Source organism: Magallana gigas, chromosome 6, assembly GCF_963853765.1.
Source record: "Magallana gigas chromosome 6, xbMagGiga1.1, whole genome shotgun sequence".
Taxonomy (NCBI): domain Eukaryota; kingdom Metazoa; phylum Mollusca; class Bivalvia; order Ostreida; family Ostreidae; genus Magallana; species Magallana gigas.
Window position 1 is genome coordinate 370746 of NC_088858.1, and position 19033 is coordinate 389778.

General features: G+C 38.9%; 2 protein-coding genes across 5 annotated transcripts; one reads left to right on the forward strand and one right to left on the reverse strand.

Annotated features, from left to right (window-relative positions):
• Nucleotides 1–1244: 1244 nt before the first annotated feature.
• On the forward strand, nucleotides 1245–4734 carry LOC105337709 (ankyrin-1). Its single transcript, XM_011442571.4, has 2 exons — nucleotides 1245–1383; nucleotides 2677–4734. Exons 1-2 carry the CDS (start codon nucleotides 1376–1378, stop codon nucleotides 4478–4480), a joined length of 1812 nt encoding a protein of 603 aa, XP_011440873.3. The 5' UTR covers nucleotides 1245–1375; the 3' UTR covers nucleotides 4481–4734.
• Nucleotides 4735–7146: 2412 nt separating this feature from the next.
• Nucleotides 7147–17461, reverse strand: LOC105324256 (microtubule-associated protein futsch). Of its 4 annotated transcripts, XM_034470630.2 has the most exons (9): nucleotides 17202–17461; nucleotides 11640–14327; nucleotides 11250–11390; nucleotides 10802–10904; nucleotides 10561–10679; nucleotides 8396–10199; nucleotides 8137–8154; nucleotides 7982–8001; nucleotides 7147–7613 (listed from the first exon to the last, which is right to left on the reverse strand). In XM_034470630.2, the coding sequence occupies exons 1-8, from the start codon at nucleotides 17379–17381 to the stop codon at nucleotides 7988–7990; spliced, it is 5067 nt and encodes a 1688-aa protein (XP_034326521.2). In that variant the 5' UTR covers nucleotides 17382–17461; the 3' UTR covers nucleotides 7147–7613; nucleotides 7982–7987. The 4 variants fall into 4 exon arrangements, with proteins under 4 accessions (XP_034326521.2, XP_034326522.2, XP_034326519.2 ...); XM_034470631.2 differs by lacking the exon at nucleotides 8137–8154; XM_034470628.2 differs by lacking the exon at nucleotides 7982–8001.
• Between the last annotated feature and the right edge of the window lie 1572 nt (nucleotides 17462–19033).

Genomic DNA, 19033 nt, shown 5'->3' on the forward strand with positions numbered 1-19033 from the left:
TTTGTTGTCTCTGGGTCTTCTCTCCACAAATTTGAAACGTGTAAAGATAACATATTTCAACATTTAAAATGTCGCTTTTTAAAAATAGATGGAGAAATGACCCAGAGATGATCAATTATGTACTTTTTCAAATTATTTTTTGAAGGATAAAAAACAAAGTCCACTGATATGACAATGTTGTTTCAAACAGTACTTTATAGAGCATATTGACTAGCCTCGCATGGCCCAGTGGTTTCGTCCTGGATTAGTGAATACAAACATTTAGTGTTTTGGGCTCAAATCCAACTGGTGGTCTTTTAAAAAAAAATAAACTTTTTTGTTTTCAATGTTTGTTATTATAACATGATGTTGAATTATAATATACTGGTATATTTTAATTTGTTGTTATTGATTTCTAGATCTGTTGTATGAACACTATTTTCTTTTCTTTTTACTAGTTTTTTAGGATATACACAATATAACTTCATTAAAATATGTTTGCATTAACATTTCCAACTAGTTATCGGTTTACCTCTCATTGCCATTTTTGGAAAGCTTGTGAGTTTTTTAATAACCGGAATAGCCATATACTTCGACTCTCAACATAATATATTTTTGTTGAAACCTGTACATAGCCTTTCGAGGTTATAGACATTTTAATCCCAATTGATTCGTGTCGAGGAATCCTGCAAACTTACAATCTTGTGCGCTCACTTTCTTTAAAACATATATACACGTGACAAATGAGAACTTGGTTTCATAAAAAAGAATTGGGATCGCTGTATGTCGTCTTTTTTATGTATGTGTCAGTGACATATTATTTAAAAAAAAATGTTCGTTTAATCTGGGACAGGTGTACTTGAATTAATAAGAAAATACAATAAGAATTAATTCCCATATACTCAGACTAGGGTGAAGAGTTCACGAGCGAAGGCGATTTTTTTATTTAATTTCTCGATAATAATAATAACAATACGTGTAACTTTACATATAGGCCTATTGTTCGTTGTCAGGCTTTTTTCTGTGGTTGTTTACAGTATTTGTCTCCAAAATGACTTTTCAATAAATTTTCAATTTAATAATTTAATAACCAGTGGTCAGAGACATAAATATTTTTGTCTCTGCTAGTGGTTTCAAGAAAGACACAGATATCCATTGTCCTTTACCTATTTTAAGCTTAAATTAAATATATACATGATTATAATGAAATGAAAATTGATTTTACTTGGTAACACAGATTTTTTCCTCTCATATTTCCCGCCATTTCGGAACTCCTCTAATGTTGGTTTTCGGAAACCGGAAGTTACTATTAAATTATGTACACAAACTGAGGCGATAAACATTATCGTTTGCATCAAGATGTAAGTCAGAGAAAACAGAACAAAGAAGACTCTTAATGTCGAGGTAAGCAGAGTTCATTCCCCCCTCACATTCTCCTACTCTAACTTGACTCAGTCTGAATTTCTCCGTTACTTATTCCTGAACAAGTCCATCAATAGGACCAGTCCAGACAGAAAAAAAAGTTTTATGTGTATTATGTTTTCGTCTGCGAAAGATCAACCGTGTCACTGGTAAGTGAATATATATTACTTGATAATTGGTTTAAACTGTTTAAGCAGCCTATATAAATAACAAAATTTGGATTGTAAATGGCTTTATGTGATAAGATATAAGATCATAAGATGACCTACATTTGAAACGATGTACATACAGTACCCATTCACTTCTCTGGCTACAATGGATGAAACGTTCGATTACCATTAAGATGGTACGTATATATATTATTGAAATATTTTTCATCACGAACACTTTTAACCTACTTTACAGAACTAAGGTAAGAGAGAGAGAGAGAGAGAGAGAGAGAGAGAGAGAGAGAGAGAGAGAGACTTACAAAAATTGGCACGCATTGCAGTGTGTCTTTTGATTTTTTTTCTGTCAGTAAAATATTTGCGAACACAACGGATTCAGTCATGACGATAAAAACTAGCTATGTAAGATTCAAGAGCTCCTGATGAAGAAATTTTTATCGCTGTCTAAGTCTGCAGATTCACGGGATAGATTCAACACTGTTCAAGTTTACACTCTATAGTAATATTGAATTCAGTAAAATCGAGTATCATATTTTTAACAAATCCAAATTAAACCGACTTTTAGTACATTGTATGTCTTTAATTCGGGAGAGTTGGGCTATTTCTCTCTATGCAGGATCGAGACCATTCCATATCTATTCCTTGCGATGGAAAACACGTTGACCTCAATAGTGTTGAGGTACATTATAGTGGTTCTTGACATTTGATGATTAGTTTCAGATTTAATTAGTACGTGGGCATACCTGTAATTTATTCCCATTCTTTCACTTGAACCCCTACACATTCGTCAACATTTTTTAGGCGCTCTGAAGATTTCTTTGTACTTCAAATATCTAAAAGTCGTCGTATTATACATGTAACACCCCACGTAATTTTTTTTTGGCAAACGAAAACTACATCCAAACTAGATTGTAATAAAACTGATAAACTAGAAAAGTAAACTAATTACTTTAAAACGATTGATAAACACTCAAGTTCAACAACTTTTATAAAATCTTTCGGATGTTGGCGCGAGGGAATCAATGAAAAATTAAGAAAAATTCTGGTAAACTAGATCACACTTTGATGTTTTACGGAATGTAAATAATTTTACTTCATTCTCTTACAGTCTCCAGGAAGCCGTGGTGGCCGGAGACGAACAAAGGGTCAAGGACATTCTACAGACGTGCGATCCTCCAAAGGAACAACTCAAGAGTTGTCTGTTCTTTGCTTGTGGGAGCGGGCGGACTAACTGTGCGGCGCTGATTCTGGAGAGCAGCCGACTCTCTCCCGACATCCATAATGACGAGGAGTTCACACTGCTCACCCTCTCCACACGCGGCGGTCACGCCTCAGTGGTGGACATGCTGTTACGTTGGGACGGTGACGTCAATTTGGCGGGACCAATGGGGAACACACCCTTGCACTATGCGTGTAGCGAGGGATACATAGAATGTTGTCATATTTTACTAGCTGCAGGAGCTAATATCAACGCGAAGAATTCTCGTATGGACACACCGTTGATCGTAGCAGCTGCAAACGGCCATCTTGGAATAGTTCGATTTCTCCTGGATAAAAACGCTTCTGTACGTCGCCGTGGTTACCACGACAGAACGGCGCTTCATTGCGCCACAGAAAACGGTCATATAGAAATATGTCGCCTGCTTCTTGAAGCAAAAGCTGACCTTGAAGAAGAAGACACATTTGGGAACACGCCTCTAGTCTGTGCCGCAGAAATGGGCTACGTCGACGTCATGAGACTGTTGCTGTCCTATGGGTGTGACGTCAATCGCATGAGTCACAGTGCTGCAACAGCGCTGCACTTTGCTGCACAACATGGCGATTTGGAATGTTGCCGTCTGCTGCTTGATGCGCGCGCGGAAATCGACGCCCAGGACATCCGCCGCTTCACCCCCGTCATGATGGCGGCCCTTTACGGGCACGAACACATCGTAAATTTCCTGAACGAACGGCGATGTAACGTGAACATGGCGGCATACAACAAACGGACGGCACTACACTGGGCATCAGAAAGGGGAAGCCTGAAGTGCTGCGAATCTCTTCTCAAATTCGGCGCTAATATTGACGCTCAAGATACTTTGGCCTGTACGCCAATATACAACGCTGCCGTTAAAGGTCAAACGGAAGTGGTGAAATTCTTAATCCAGAAAGGAGCAGACCTAACTAAACGACCAAATAACGGCAATTCGTTACTACACTTTGCAGCCACAGGTGGCAGTGTCCCGTGCTGTCAAGAAATCATCAGAGCAGGTTTCAGTGTCGACATTCAGAACCAGGACGGCCTGACCCCTCTGATATCGGCGGTGAATTACAAACAGATACAGGCCGTCAAGTTCTTCCTGGACGCCGGCGCGGACACCAACGTCCGCGGTCTACACGGGATGACAGCGCTAAATGAAGCAGTGTTTTACAACAGTCCACAACTCGTGGCCCTGCTGCTTGAGCGAGGCGCGGATCCAAACGTTGGGGACGATGCGGGCACGCTTCCTCTATGGTTCGCTGTGGACGGCTTCAGCATAGAATCCGTCAAGTTACTCTTAAGGGCCAACTGCAATTTTGACACACAGTCATCCTTGAGTAATTACTGTGGCCCGTGCAACCCAGTGGAACACTCGGTGCACAAACGGAAGGAGCTGGTCCTGCGGTGGATAGTCAGTGCCTACTGCGAGGAAGCGGTCAACATCTTGAGGAAGCACCTGCCGGTCCTCGAGAAAATGACCACCATAGAAGACGTGATGAAAAGTAAAGTGCGCGAAATAGCGGGCTCCCCCGGATCTCTAATGGAACACTGCCGCAAACACGTCAGGAAAACGTTTGGAAGCGGCGGGAATATACAAGACAAAATCAAGCTTCTCAAACTGCCAACAGCATTACAGGACTATCTGTTGTTCTCCGACTTCGATATGGATTGAGTTGGACGCAAATTTTTAACAATTAGCCTTTATTTGTACTTTTTACTTAATCAGCAATTACATATTTATCATTCTTTACTTATACATGTACAGTATTGAAGATATATTTATTGTTAAATGTTGCCATTGTTTTTCTATTGATCACGTGATCTGACTATACTGTTGTAATTTTTTAATATGCTTGCCAGCTCATATTACATTCACTTGGCTTATTTATTTTAACTAAAATTCAATATTAAATGCATTGCAAACACTGTTTGTTTAATTTTAAAATCAACATTCACGCAGTACATTAACAGATTATAACAACAAGTTGCGAAAGGGGGTGGGGGGGGGGTGGGGGTTAGACCAAATAATGTGTCAGTCGCGCAACTTCTTTAAAACCGTTGCTCAGAATTTTGCGGAACTGTGAAGGTATTTAGAGTACTATTTGTACACGTACGTATTACCAAGATATTCCGATTTCGTTAATTTTTTTGAGAATTTTGGCCCTTTCGAACTTATAAGTTTGTTGTTGTTAAAGACAAAACGTTTGCAGAAAGATGATGGGTGGCTAACAGGCTAAGGCGGGTAAAGTGTCTTTATAAGGACGGATAAGATACTGAGAAATTAAAATAGCAACAAATCTGACGATTTGCAACACATCTGATGATTTTTTTAAAAGCCTGCTAAAACAATGTGTATTTAACATAACATCGATTTATAACCTCTAAACCTGTTCAATACTTGGAATATGTTGATTTAAACTTGCATATCAAAACACCCAAATATACAGTGTCATTTTTTATAACGTCAAAGTCCTTTTATAGAATGGGTCTGTGCTCCATATATTTGTCATAGTTTAAATAAGGTCGAGTGGATAACAAACCGATTTCAATCAACAAAAATGTGTAGAGATTACCCATGAAACATTTAAACATCATTTTGTATTCTAACAATTGAACGTTTTTAGAAAAACAATACAAGTCCGTAAATTCGTGGCCAAAGTCCCATGTAGCTATTGTGACCGAAATGGCTCAGTGGGTTGTTTTTCGGGGGGGGGGGGAGGGGGGTCAGATAAAAAAAAATCGTAGAGGGTTACATTATTGCGGCTGGGTAAGCGTGTTCTCTGCCATTCCTTATGTGTAACATTGCTGTGTAATGTGGGAGTGTCGCTGTGTGGGTTATGTGTTCTGTCATAAAACTGTTCTATGCTCCATACCCAGCCTCCAATCTTCACTGCAAATGAAATGACTGTTACACCCGCAAACCTTCTCTGTAATACTGTGATGGAGAATCTTCCCTCCAATATCTTAAGATTAATCAGGTTTCTTCATCATTTTATATTTACCGAATATTTCTCCTTAATTTCTTAAGAAAACTGATTGTGATTCATAGCTACTGTGGTTTCATCAATATTCGTTGAATACCAATTTTCGTGGATTTCGTTGTTAAGTTGATCCACGAAATTAAATGTTCATCGAAGTTCAATTTCAACCAACATTTTGTATTGATAGGATCACTGGCCACGGAATTACGTATCTTGAAACTGTGGTTTTCAGAAAATCCACGAAAATTGATACCCACGAAAATTAATGAAACCACAGTATATGGAATCTGACAAGGCTGAAATCTACCCCGATTCAGTTCTAACCAGTTTATCGATTGGTCGAAACTTTGATGGAAAATTGGCCGTTTGCTCTTGTCGAGAATATGTTACATACTTTTAATAACTTTCTAAGAAAAATTGATTAAATGATTTAAAGATAGATGTAATGGTCTCTTTGGTGCTTTATTCTGGCAATGAAGGTAGCTAGCATTAAAAAAAATTACATAACCCCCTCACGCGTATTTACTTATTTTATGCATTTATTGCTTTAATAAAACAAGAGATGTCTTTACTTATTTTATGCATTTATTGCTTTAATAAAACAAGAGATGTTTGTGAAACACTTATGCCCCCCTCCCTGGGAAACATTCACAAAGAAAATTAATGTAAACTGTTAATATTTGGAATTTTTTTACGTCCAAGGGGCATAACTGTCAAAAATGGCTTGATCGTACCGAATATCAAACTTGATCTAGATATTATCATGATAAACCTGTATACCAAATTTCATTTCAATATGTTCATCCTCTGCGAAGAAAATGAGCGGAGAACTGCAAATAACTGGAATTTTTCTAAGTCCAAGGGCCATAACTGTCGAAAATGGCTCGATCGTACACAATATCGAACTTGACCTGGATATTATCATGATAAACCTGTATACCAAAATTCATTTCAATATGTTCAACCTCTGTGAAGAAAATGAGCGGAAACTGCAAATAACTGGAATTTTTCTACGTCCAAGGGCCATAACTCTGACCTAGATAGTATCATAATAAACCTGTATACCAAATTTCATTTCAATATGTTCATCCTCTGCTAAGAAAATGAACTGAAACTGTTGGTGGACCGACCGACCGACAGCAGCAAAGCAATATGCCCTCCCTTCTTCGAAGGGGGGCATAATAAAACCAACACATAAGTGTTGCATCACTGTCCAAACATGAGTTTTCTGTCATACAGTTTTCACTAGGAAACCAACTTTTACTGCTTATGGTGTTGCATCTTCCCTATAGAAGACTGAAAGTTAATCATCCCTAATTATATCTATCAATCTCTTGTAAAGACAACTGACACAAGGTCAAATTAACATGATTCAATCTTTTAATACAAAACAAGACAAAACAAGGATTTCATGTCTAACATGCGAACAATGTACATGATAAAAATGTCTGTGATGATAATCAGAATAATGATTTAAAAATGTAACAATGGCGGGCGGGCACTGACTGGAGAATAGTTACACTATTCATAATCAGAGTATATAGACTGTTAATAGAAACCAGACTTCAATCTTTTCATAGGAACACTTCAACGTCTGCCTCAGGTTATCTTACATCATGAGCATCAACTTCAGAACACCTCGTACCCAGGTGCCCCTTCATACTCCATCCACCTATGAAGGGCCCGCCTACACCTTCAGGTCCCCTTCATACTCCTTTCACTTCCACGGGGCTGACACACACTTTCATGTCTCCTCCTCGCATTCATCAACGACCTCAAAGTCACTGCCCATTGGTCCACTGAGTCCTCCCTCACTTTCTGGATCTGAAAGGGAAATGTCCAGGTAATAAATATACAACTCCTCATCCATCACATTCTGTTGTTCATCAAACCAATGAGTGCTGATCATTATATTGACTTACTACTATGAAGATTGCGGTTAGGTTTAGCAGTCTCAGTTTAGTGTAATATGACAAAAGTAATCATTTTGTGACAAAATTTAAGGCAGTGAAAATATATGTGTACAAAAAAATAAGTGAGTTTAACAAACTTGTACCAACAAAACAAAAGAGGTCACTAAAGGTACTACAATCCATTTGATTCCAACTGAACACAACCCAACACAGATCAACAATAGGTACAGAGCATGCATGTAAGTAGATACAACGTGAATTCTGATGAAAGCTACATACCAGTGCTCACTGCTTGTTACCTAGCAACACAACAACATAAAGTTTACTGAATAGGCGCTTGAACAGATTCCTACACAAAAGAACATAAACTAAAACATAGAGAACAAAACTGAAAAAAGACAAACAGCCTCTTGTAAGGTGTAGTAACTGTTTACCCAACATCCATAGAGCATCTCGAAAAAAAGAAAGAGGTTTTCTCTAAAACCAATGTGTGTTATCTTGACATGTTGACATGAGTAAAGTAAACAAGAAATATTCATAGATGTCCTGTAACATTGATCACTTACATCAATACAATACTTGGCTGTTCACAATACCTGAATGTTTACATTTAATATCTAATTTTACAAGTATTGGTAGGACCAATGGTGATTTATCTTTCAGACATTAATTCTGCCCCCCATTACCACTTACCACTATCCATGCCGTTACTGTGCATCAGTTCACTGACAATATCCCCCACATCTGGGTCATCCATCCCTGTCGTCATGTCCCCGATGTCCATGGGTCGTAGATCTGAGAAGCACCCCGCCCCCCTGCGTCCTGGCCCCACAGACAAGACGTCGTCCAGGTTCTCCGACTCCCCCCCGATCACCCCGTACAGCCCCTCCACACTACAGTCCATGTCCCCCTCAAGCTCCCCGACTCCCCCTCCCCCCACTGCCACCTCCACCACATCCCCGAGGCTCCCCATGCTGACATCGATCACATCCTCTATTGGACGACATTGATGCTGCTGGACCGAACTGAACTTCTCACCGTCCTTCGTGTTTTCATCACCAGAATCGAGGTCTATTGTGTCATCTCCATCACTGATAGTCTTATCATCATCTACATCTGGATTTTCCGAGTCACCAGTCAATGGTTCTTGGTTTGAGTCTTGGCTGTTTTCAATGTTTACCGATATATTAATGGATTGGCTGACCCTGATGCTGCCGCTATTCACCGAGGGTTGATCAGCCTTTTCTCCTGAATGATCAATTGAAACGTCTTTATTGAATGACGTGTAATTTTTAGTGGTATCTGCAGCAGCGGATGATAATGAATCCGATTTGGAGAGATCTGATTGGTTCTCATTCTGAAATAGACGATCTTTCTTTTCTTTGGTTAGTGTTACAGTAACTGATGGTGAATTGTTAATTCTGCTTTCAGCTGGAGTCATAGTCACTGATTCTGGCATCACAATATTCTCTAGAGACATCTCATCTATGCTCTCTATTGTCACTTGATTACTGCCATACTTCACATTTCCATTATCACTAGCTACTGAATTTCCCTCAGCTTTCTGTGTATTAGGACTCCCTATGGTACTGTTATTTTTCACATTTGTGTCATCCTTTACCTCTGGGTTTAGACGGCTAGGTACAGGTATAGCACTGAGGTCGGCCATCACTGTGTCTCTGTTGCCAGTTTTTTCTGGGGCTTCTGGCCTCGTCTCCTTGCTGGGTGTTTCTTCTGAGACAAAGATATCCTCCTTTTTGCTGGGTGTTTCCTCAAGGATTGGGATGTCTTCCTTCTTGTTCGGTTTTTCCTGAGGAACTGGAATCTCCATCACATTCAGTAGAGCTGCTTGTTTGGCCTTTTCCTCCATTTCTTTTCGTTCCTGCTCTCTCTTCTCCTGCACTGCCTTCAGGATGTCTTGAGCTGTCACCTGTTTCTTCTCGTTAGCAGACTTATTTTTTTCCGCCTCTAATCCAGCAATGGATTTCAGCGGCTCTTGTCTAGAGACCGGGGTCCAAGGAGGAAGAAGTGCATTCTTTTTTGCTGGAACTTTCCCAATGATTCCAATCTTATTAGCAATTCTAATTTCTATTCCTTTTTTTCCATCTTCTTTCTTCTCTCCATCTGCTGTTTTCTCTGCCTCTTCCGCAGAGCTCTGAGTCTGCAGTGCTGGGGGTTCCTCAACTTCAGGCTTTGGCGCAGGATTTGTGACAGTTGGCTGCTTCAAGGATAATTTCATTTTGGCTAATTTTGCGGCATTTGACTGAGTGCTGCCTTGAATATCCGACAACTCTTCCACTTCTTTCTCGGATTGCTTAATGTTTACATTCCTCTCAACAGGTTTTGCTATCTGTCTCTCTCTGACCAAGGATATGTTTTTACCAAATAGTGGCTTGGATTCTTTGTCTTTCAGGGTTTTTTCTTGCTTCTCTGCCAAGCCTTTAGCCCTGTCTAGCTGCCTCCTCTGTTCATAGAAGGGACTGTCCTGGAGAAATTTCTACAAGGAACAATGGTGGCTCGTGTTAGCATTATCGACTTCAAAGGAAGTGATTTCAAGACTACGTTTTCAAATTGGGATATACAAAAAACTTAATCAAGAATGCTTATCTTACATCCAACTTATCAAAAAAAAAAGGATCATCCCTAATAGTTAAAGTAAAGGATCATCCCTAATAGTTCAAGTAAAGGATCATAACAAAGAGTTCAAGTAATAGATCTAGTACAGGGCTTCCTTAATAGGTCAAGTAAAGGATTTATCTAATAGGGTAAAGTAAAGGTCTTACCTGGTAGGTCATGTAGAGATTTTACCTGGTAGTTCAAGTAAAGGTCTTACCTGATAGTTCAAGTAAAGGTCTTACCTGGTAGTTTGAGTGATGAATATCTGTTTTCAAATGAAATTCTGCACACTGAACATCTCCAGAAAATTCACGACACAAAACGCAGAAAAATCCATTAATAGGAAACAGGAACTCTGGACCTAGTGTGGAAAAACATCAATCAAAGTAGACAAGGAGTAACTATTATTCAAATCTTTCATAAAATGAACCACTGTATGTGCATGGCCCGTCAGCAATCTCCGATTATGCTTTAAATATATACCCTTCAGGGAAACCACTTCTGTTTTCTGCGCTTTCTTTTTAGGGGTCGGGTTTTTCATCTGGTCAGGAATCCAAGGCCGATCATAATTATCTGTGTTTTTCCACTGTAAAAATTCAAATGGGGAGGTTTCGCAAACTGTGTTTAAGTAAGACTGGCAAGTTCACCGCGTGAAGATGTTTGCTCTTAATATTGAAATGTCATTCAACAAAGAAAGATCTCCAACTTTGTTGATAGATGAAAAATTGTTTTTATAAAATAAGATTCAAACAATTTAACAGGGTCAGAAGATAGGCAGTCTTGTGGTGCCCTCTTTATTCAATGAAAACAGTGAGATCTACAGATATATCAAAGCATACAAATAACAAAGTTCCTATCAAACAACAACAAGCGCTAATCCTAACAAAGAGCTGTACAGAACCAGTTTAACAGGACTGGTTCCTGTCTCTACCTTCTTGTTGTGACGAAAGTGCGTGTGCTCCAGGAACTGCATGGCCGTGTCGTACACCGTGTTACAGAGCTTGCACCAGTGTTTGCCCGGGTCAAAGAACTCATACCTGGTCTTCACACCGCCCTTCACTTGGAAAGACAACTGTAATGTACAATTGGAAAGTTAAACACCCACAGACTATATATAATTTGTATCACTGCTATTGTTGAAACTTATGTATTTCATTTACTGCTAAAACCAAATTAATGTTCATTTAAGTTTAAACACATCAACAACTTTAGCTTTACAGTTAAACTGCTGGATAAACACTTATCTTTAAATTAGAGCTATCACATAAATATCTACAATGGTATCAGAGTTGACAACTCACTGACTATCTGCTACAATCACCTGTTTTGGTTTTTCCTCTTGCTGTGCCTCAGACTCTGATTTAACTTCCTCCTTGACAGGAACTTCCTCTTTGACAGTTACTTCCTCTTTAATGGTTTGACCCTCAGGACTTGACTTAGGTTCACTTACGGCCAGTATCTCTTCACTCACCACCACCTTCTGTTCTTCCTTGTCAGTCTTGCTTTTCTTCTGCTGAGGTTGAAGCTCCTCCACACTTTTGCCCTCACCGATTTTCCTCAGCTTTGATATCTGCATTGCTATTTCCTCCTGTAACTTGCTGTTTTGTAGAAGAATAGGATCCTTGTGACCATCCTTCTGTCGGCGCTTCTTTCTCATGATCTCGTTTTGCTGCCTTCGGAGTTTTGTCAGTTCCTCTTCGAGCGCCAGGATTCGTTTCTGTCTTTCCTCTTTGTCGCGCTGCAGTTTCTCCGCCTGCTTCCTGGACTGTATCAAGGACTGTGCTGACTCTCGCTCAACTGGTCTCTTCCCTCCCTGTTTCTGATATTGTGAACTTTCACTTTTGGGAGGCAAAACAGTTCGACTGGAAAAAGAAGGATTTTCAGATGGCATGGTTCTTAAGGTTTCAGAGGATTTCGGAATTTCTCTTAAATTTGGTCTTGTATTTTTTTTTTTAGATGGCTCAGGTTTCACACTTTTGGGAAGATTCTCTTCGAGTGGTACGGTCGTCAGGTTTTCTCTTGCTGACATTTCTGGAGCCTTTGGTAACCCTGGAGACAGCTGCCTTACAATGGGCTCTCTCTGTTTTTTGGGGCCAGAGAAAGCACTCACTGTTAGGGGATACTGTGATGGGGCTGTAGAATACTCAGGATGGTAACTATACGGATCAACAGACGAAGCAGGGGGAGCATACGGTGCAGTATAAGCAGGGGCAGTATATCCTTGGGAGAATGAGGGCACAGCATAGGTGGATGAAGGGAACTCTTGTGCGGTGGATGGAGGCATGGAAGGTTCTGACAGAGGAATATGTGCATTAGTTTTACTGAGCTGATCTCTTCTCAGAATCTGGTCCAGAAAGCTGGGACGGCCTTCTGTAGACCCCCTGTCGGACCTCCAATCCCGTCCTTCCTGTGATGACAGAATGTCCAGTGCTGGTTTCTTTTTGGAGAACAGGTTTGAGGTGAGGTCCTCGGTGGACAGGCCTCCCCCGAGGAACGAGGCCGTCTGGTTGATGCCGTACTCCTGAGGAACCTCCTCCTTCTTCACTTCACTCCCGGCTTTTTCTTGCATTCGTTTGGACATTTCAAAATCAAATCCAATTGACTTTAAGATGTTTTCTATCGTGGGATCATACTTTTGTTGCTTCACTTCCTCTTGCATTGTCACTGCAAATGAGGCTGGCTGCTGAGAGGGTGGTTGTATGGTCTGTTGTATAGTCTGTTGCATGGTATGTTGCACTGGTTGCTGAGCAAGCGGTTGTATGGTCTGTGGCATGGGTGGTTGAGTGGGTGGTTGAGTGAGAGGTATCTGATCATCCTCTATGACCCGAGGTTGTGGCCGCTTTGTAAAAATGCTAAGGAGGTCTGAGGAGTCGTACTGTCTTTCTGGCTCATCAGGAGGTTTTTCCTGAATGTAAGCTGAAGGAGGAGAAAATGCTCTCTGCTGACCGAGAACCGGGAAAGTGTTGCTTTGCTGAGCCCCACTGCCCGGGGGCTGATAAAGACCAGCTGCAAATGGCTGAGTCCAGAGCGGTGGTTTTGATGTTGGTGTTTCTGTCTTTTCTGCTTCACCATAAAGAAACCTCTCTTCATCCTCTATATCCATTGCAGGTTCAGCGGGGGGTCTTCCAGAATTGAAATCTTGTCTGGGAGGTGGTCCCAGTCTGTGATCTATCTGGATTCTATACGGATCCTCAGCTGGAGGCACGACAGGTGGCGGCTCAGTGTTGGTTTTCTTCTTGAGTATGGATTTGAGAGGTTTAGCAGTGGGTGGTGTAGGCTCAGCTTTGGGAGGACTTCTCATCACGGGCTGTGTCAGGGATTCCAGGGTCCCGTGGTAGTAGTTCACCGGAGAATTAGGTCGCTCTAGACTCCTGTCAATAATGGTGTGGGGCACAGTATCAAACCTATCAATATCATGTCTACCTCTATCTCCATACTGTGATTCCATTCTCTCACTACTAAATCTTTCATCAAATTTTTTACTTGGATCACCCCTGTAGTAATCTCGGTAGTCTCGATCTCGGGAATCCTCCCTCCTGTCATAGTGACTCGAATAACTGTCACTACGGTGACGTTCCCTGCTTCCTTCTCGCCTGTCGTAATAATCCCGACTGTCTCGTCTGTGGTCTCTCCTATCTCCATGACGATCCCTACTATACCCGGGGTGGTCCCGCCTCTCCCTGCTGCCGTCCCTCCTTCTATCCCTTCCCCTGCTGTCACTTCTCCCGCGGGAATCCTCATATCTCCTCTCCTGGGAATTTTGTCTCCATTTCTCGTTCCTTCTCTGTGAATCATCTGCCCCTTTACTATAGAGCATCCTCTCCTGCTCAAATATATCTGCTGTGTTTTGTGTGTTTGATTGAACTGGGGGGCCCAGTCTCTCCGACAGAGGACTGCCCACAGGTTCTCTGCCCACAGGTTCTCTGCCCACAGGTTCTTTGCTGTAAATGTCATTTCCCACTGTAATTCGCAGGGATTCTGTTGGGGGAGAAGTGTCCTCTCTGGGAAGCTACAAAAACATGCAAACCAATTGTTATACACTGATAAAGAGATAATTTTGAATGAAGTTGGATAATAAATTGTTAAATTAGATATATGGGCTGATTTAAATTTCTTTAAAGCAATATGAGCTGCAATTTTCATGTTAATTTTTTTTTGAAGAAAATGTTATTTTCTACTCAAATGACAAAAAATATCATGGTTTTAAAATTTCTGTTAGCTCTGTTTTTGTGGGAAAAGCCATTAAGAAGCCTTAATGAGGCTGACTTTAGTTTTCATTGGGCATGTTTTTGCGCAATCTAGAATAATACAGTTGATTTATACTTCTTATGAGATTTTCTCGATATCATTTATAAAATTGAACACAATAAATAAAATACAGACAAACAAATTTATATTTTTTAAGGAAATTTTTATTTTTTAAATGATTTTTTCCGTTGTGGGGTAGGGGAGCGATGCCTTTTCTGACGTTATGATAAAATGAAGCTTTAAAGGAGTATGTTATAAGAAATAACATATATGAAAAAGTAAAAATTGTAGGCCGTTGAAATTTTATATACAGAATGATGCTATCCTCAAGGACATCTTCCTTATTTTTTGAATGAATCCATTTTACCAATCTTCATTCGTAATGTTCAAAATATATAGCAAAATTTGGTGCATTTTAATATTTTGAGATGACCCCCACTAAAAACAAGATGGTAGAATTTAGTATTTTTTACATTTAAGGTAGGAAATGATTTTACTAATCATATACAACAATTTGAGAAAAAAGCTATTGTATTTTTTTTTAATCTGCTTTGATGTGCGGAAAATGATAGTTTCCTATATATTCCTATAGTAAATGTACCTCTACTTTGAGATGGTCCCTAAAAAGAACCAGAAGGACGATTTTCTTAAAACTTCGCAAATAAACTAGAGTTGGTTTAAATACATATGGTTAAAAAATAAAGCGTTTTTCCGCAAAAAACCAAACTCGGCCTCCTTCATTGTAGCAAAATTGAATTATTGTTGCCCTGTACAAAGATTGAATGCTGGAGAAAACGTACCCAGGAGAAAACGTACCCAATTTATAGGGTACGTTTTCTCCAGGAGAAAACGTACCCAGGTACGTTTCCTCCAGGAGAAAACGTCCCTATGGAAATAATAAATAATGGTTTTCGTAGATATTCTTAAATGAAATAAAATAAAATATACAATGAACATTTGTATCATTTGTTGCTGTAGTTTTTAGATGCATATATAGTCACCATGGTCACGTACTTAAATTATTAAGACAATAATTTGTAACATACTGTTACACATACACGAATGTGGCCTGAGCAGTTTAATTAGTCGAATTAATCCACCATAAACGAAACCGTTAAATAATTAGTTTTTATTGCAATCTCATTTGGAGAACTAAATGATGAGTATCTCAAGAAGTCGATGTCGCGTTTTTTAAAACATTTTTTTGAAAATTATCTATAAAACCAAGTTTCTTAATAAAACCAAGTCCAAATCTTTTAAATATTTGTTTGATTCATATATGTGGAAACTACTACGAGATGTAACATTGAACAGTCAATTTGCTTCCGACGCCACTGACATGTATAATGTGTGGAGAGTGAATATTTCTACCTCCTGCGCGGGGAGGCAATACATAATATTACATAATAATAACTCCTCAGGTATTTAATTGATTATCACTATAATTAAAATCAGGGGATCTCGCATAGAGAAACTCAAATCGGTAAGGCTACTGATAAATGGATAATTAGAAGAAGTAGACTGATAACACTTTATGACAGATCATTATTTTGTACTAAAATAAAAGTTGCTACAATTATTATAAAGATATCATTCATAAAATGAATATATTTCTATACATCTATGCATTGAAATATGCATTAAAGTAGCATTTGAAAATTATTCAAAATGTCCAACCCCTTTAAAATTATAAAGTATTAAATTCATAGATCAATGAAATTCTTACATTTCTGATTATTTATTATGCAAGTATTAAAAACTATTAAGTAGTATAATTATGATTTTCATAGGGTATGTTTTCTCCAGGAGAAAACGTACCCGGGTACGTTTTCTCCTGGAGAAAACGTACCCTAGAGATTAGGTACGTTTTCTCCTGGGTACGTTTTCTCCTGATACCCAAAAATTGATCTGTTATATATTCCTCATAAGTGAAATCTTTCTCCTGACAAAAATTAATGATTTTTTCAAATTATTTATCAAAATTTTTTTAAAGTTACAGGCAGACTTATCATACCAGCAGGTTTTTGCAGCAAAATAAAATTCTAAAAAATACAGCTCATATTGCTTTAAAAAATTACTCTTCTTTGAGATATCAATAACGGTGTAGTTCTTTTTACACAAACATTATCAAACTTGTTGATTTCTAGCGTAAACATTCAAAATCGACAACTCCTTTGCATCTGCAGAAAACGAAAGTACAGAACCTAAAATCTCTGTCGTACAATTGATTTAATGGGAAAAGCCACGGAATTGTCAATTTTAGATATTTAGGCAAGAAAAAGATAACATTTATTGATGTAGATGTAAATAGATAAAAACTGGAGGCGAGATCCTAAAGAAGAGTCATGTGTAAAGAAATACGAATTGGAGCAAGATTTTAATTTAACGTTTTAAATTAGAAATTAGCTGATGAAGCAAGGCAGTGTGAATGATGGTATCATAACTTGTTATTTTTCTTCTGAGATACCCATTTTTTAACGATTTTTTTTTACTCAAGCTTCTTTAAGTGCGCATATTAGTGGGATAATTAAACAAAGGATGCTTTATAAGGTAGCACTGAGTTTCCCATCTTACGACCTGTTCATTTTGACTGAAAACATTGTTAAACTAAAGGAAATATCTTTCAGTCTACCACCTTAGTCCCAAGGCGGTCTTCTACAGTGGTGGGTCTCTTGCGCGGCGGTGACAGAGACCGATCGTGATCTCGGTAGCGAGACCTGTCAAAACTCGAAGACGACGACTTTCTGGTTGTTGCGTGGATACCTCCGCCTTTTGCTCCAAATCCGCGACCACGCGCTCTCCCCGTAAACACCATTTTAAAGGCGAAACGAGGACTAGTTGGTCCTGGATAGTTAACCGAAAGTTACACCTGAACTGCGCATGAGTGAAATGCCAACAATCTTCTGGTACAAAACACAAAATTCGGATGAATTTGGAAAACAGTGGAAAGGGGGTTTTTTTTGGGGGGGGGTGGGGGTGGGGGTCAAGGCTTGACAACCTTGACAAGCAAGAGAAAAATGCCATAGAATCTTCATTGTCAAGACCCCAACCTCCTATTGTAATAAAATTTTTACAGCAATGACGACTGGATAGGGGTAAAATTGTTAAAGCGGCCTGCATGGATTGTGGTAAAAATTGTTACAACAATGACAGCTGGATCGTGGTAAAATTGTTACAACAATGACAGCTGGATAAGGTAAAATCGTTACAACAATGACAGCTGGATAAGGTACAATTGTTACAACAATGACAGCTGGATCGTGGTAAAATTGTTACAACAATGACAGCTGGATAAGGTAAAATTGTTACAACAATGACAGCTGGATCGTGGTAAAATTGTTACGGCAATGAAAGCTGGATTGTGGTAAACTTGCTATGGCAATGACGTTTGGATTGCGTTAAAATTGTTATACATCAATGACAGTTGAATTGTAATTGCTAGCGCTCTCGAGCGCTAGCAACTACGTTAGTCTTTTTCACTGGAATACGCATGCTCGACTCCATAGAAGGGGATTCTGTGAATATCGTACTTCTATAGACAAACTGTACCATTTGAATTTCGTTTTATCATCTTCATATTAAGTTTTGTATTTGATTGTAAATGTCAAAAAGTAACAGTAGCTTAGGTCTTATAATGCAAGATTTTTTAAAATATTATAATAAAACTGAAGCTTGTCTTATCTTAAATTCCTTCAAGCTCGAAAAGCAACCTCAGATATGCTTTCGAGCTTGCCGGAAAGGCCATAGAATATACGATTGCTACAAAACAGTACTAATAATGGTTCTTGAAAATGTTCACCTCGAAATTGAAATTACAGTAGATATATAATGATTAAGGCACAGTCAATAAGCTATGCCATTGCCAATGTGAAGCTCACTCTAAAATCACAATTCTTAATCTTAATCGATTCAGAAATTTAAATCAATGTTTTCGAAATCTGCTTCTGTGCTTTTTATGATGGCTACAGCGCTAGCTCACCCATCTTTTTAAAAGATAAGCTTGTAAAAATAGTTACAGCAATGACGGCTGGATTGTGGTAAAACTGTAACAGCAATGACGCCCGAATTGTGGTGAAAAATTGTCACAGCAATGACGACCTCATTGGGGTAAAATTGCTACAGCAGTGACGGCTGAATTGTGTTTCTTGTATTTGGGTGGTTGACCGTCGACCTATTCATTTTTGTCGGTAAAAATTAAAATTAGGTATAGAAAAAAAATTCCAATAAGAGGTCACCGGAGTAATTAAGCGTCTGTGGGCACAAATACTATGGCTGGCAAATAAAATAAATAATAATAATAAAAAAAAAAATTAAAAAAAACCCACTATCATGAAACTTATTTCGTTGGGGAAGGAAAAAAGAAGTTGTAGGCAGATATGTTTTTCTTTTTAATATATTAGCGAGAGCAATTGAGATCATTCTTAAGTCTTAAAAGACTTAATTGGATCGTAATTTTTCATATTTGTT

What these genes read in the sequence shown, in the direction of transcription:
- LOC105324256 (XM_034470628.2), bottom strand. Translation starts at nt 17,381, where the DNA reads ATGGTGTTTACGGGGAGAGCGCGTGGTCGCGGATTTGGAGCAAAAGGC. An exon ending in AAGAGGAAAAACCAAAACAG is followed by an intron (nt 11,391 to 11,639) that starts GTGATTGTAGCA and finishes TGTACATTACAG; the next exon opens with TTGTCTTTCCAAGTGAAGGG. An exon ending in TTCATCACTCAAACTACCAG is followed by an intron (nt 10,200 to 10,560) that starts GTAAGACCTTTA and finishes TGTTCCTTGTAG; the next exon opens with AAATTTCTCCAGGACAGTCC.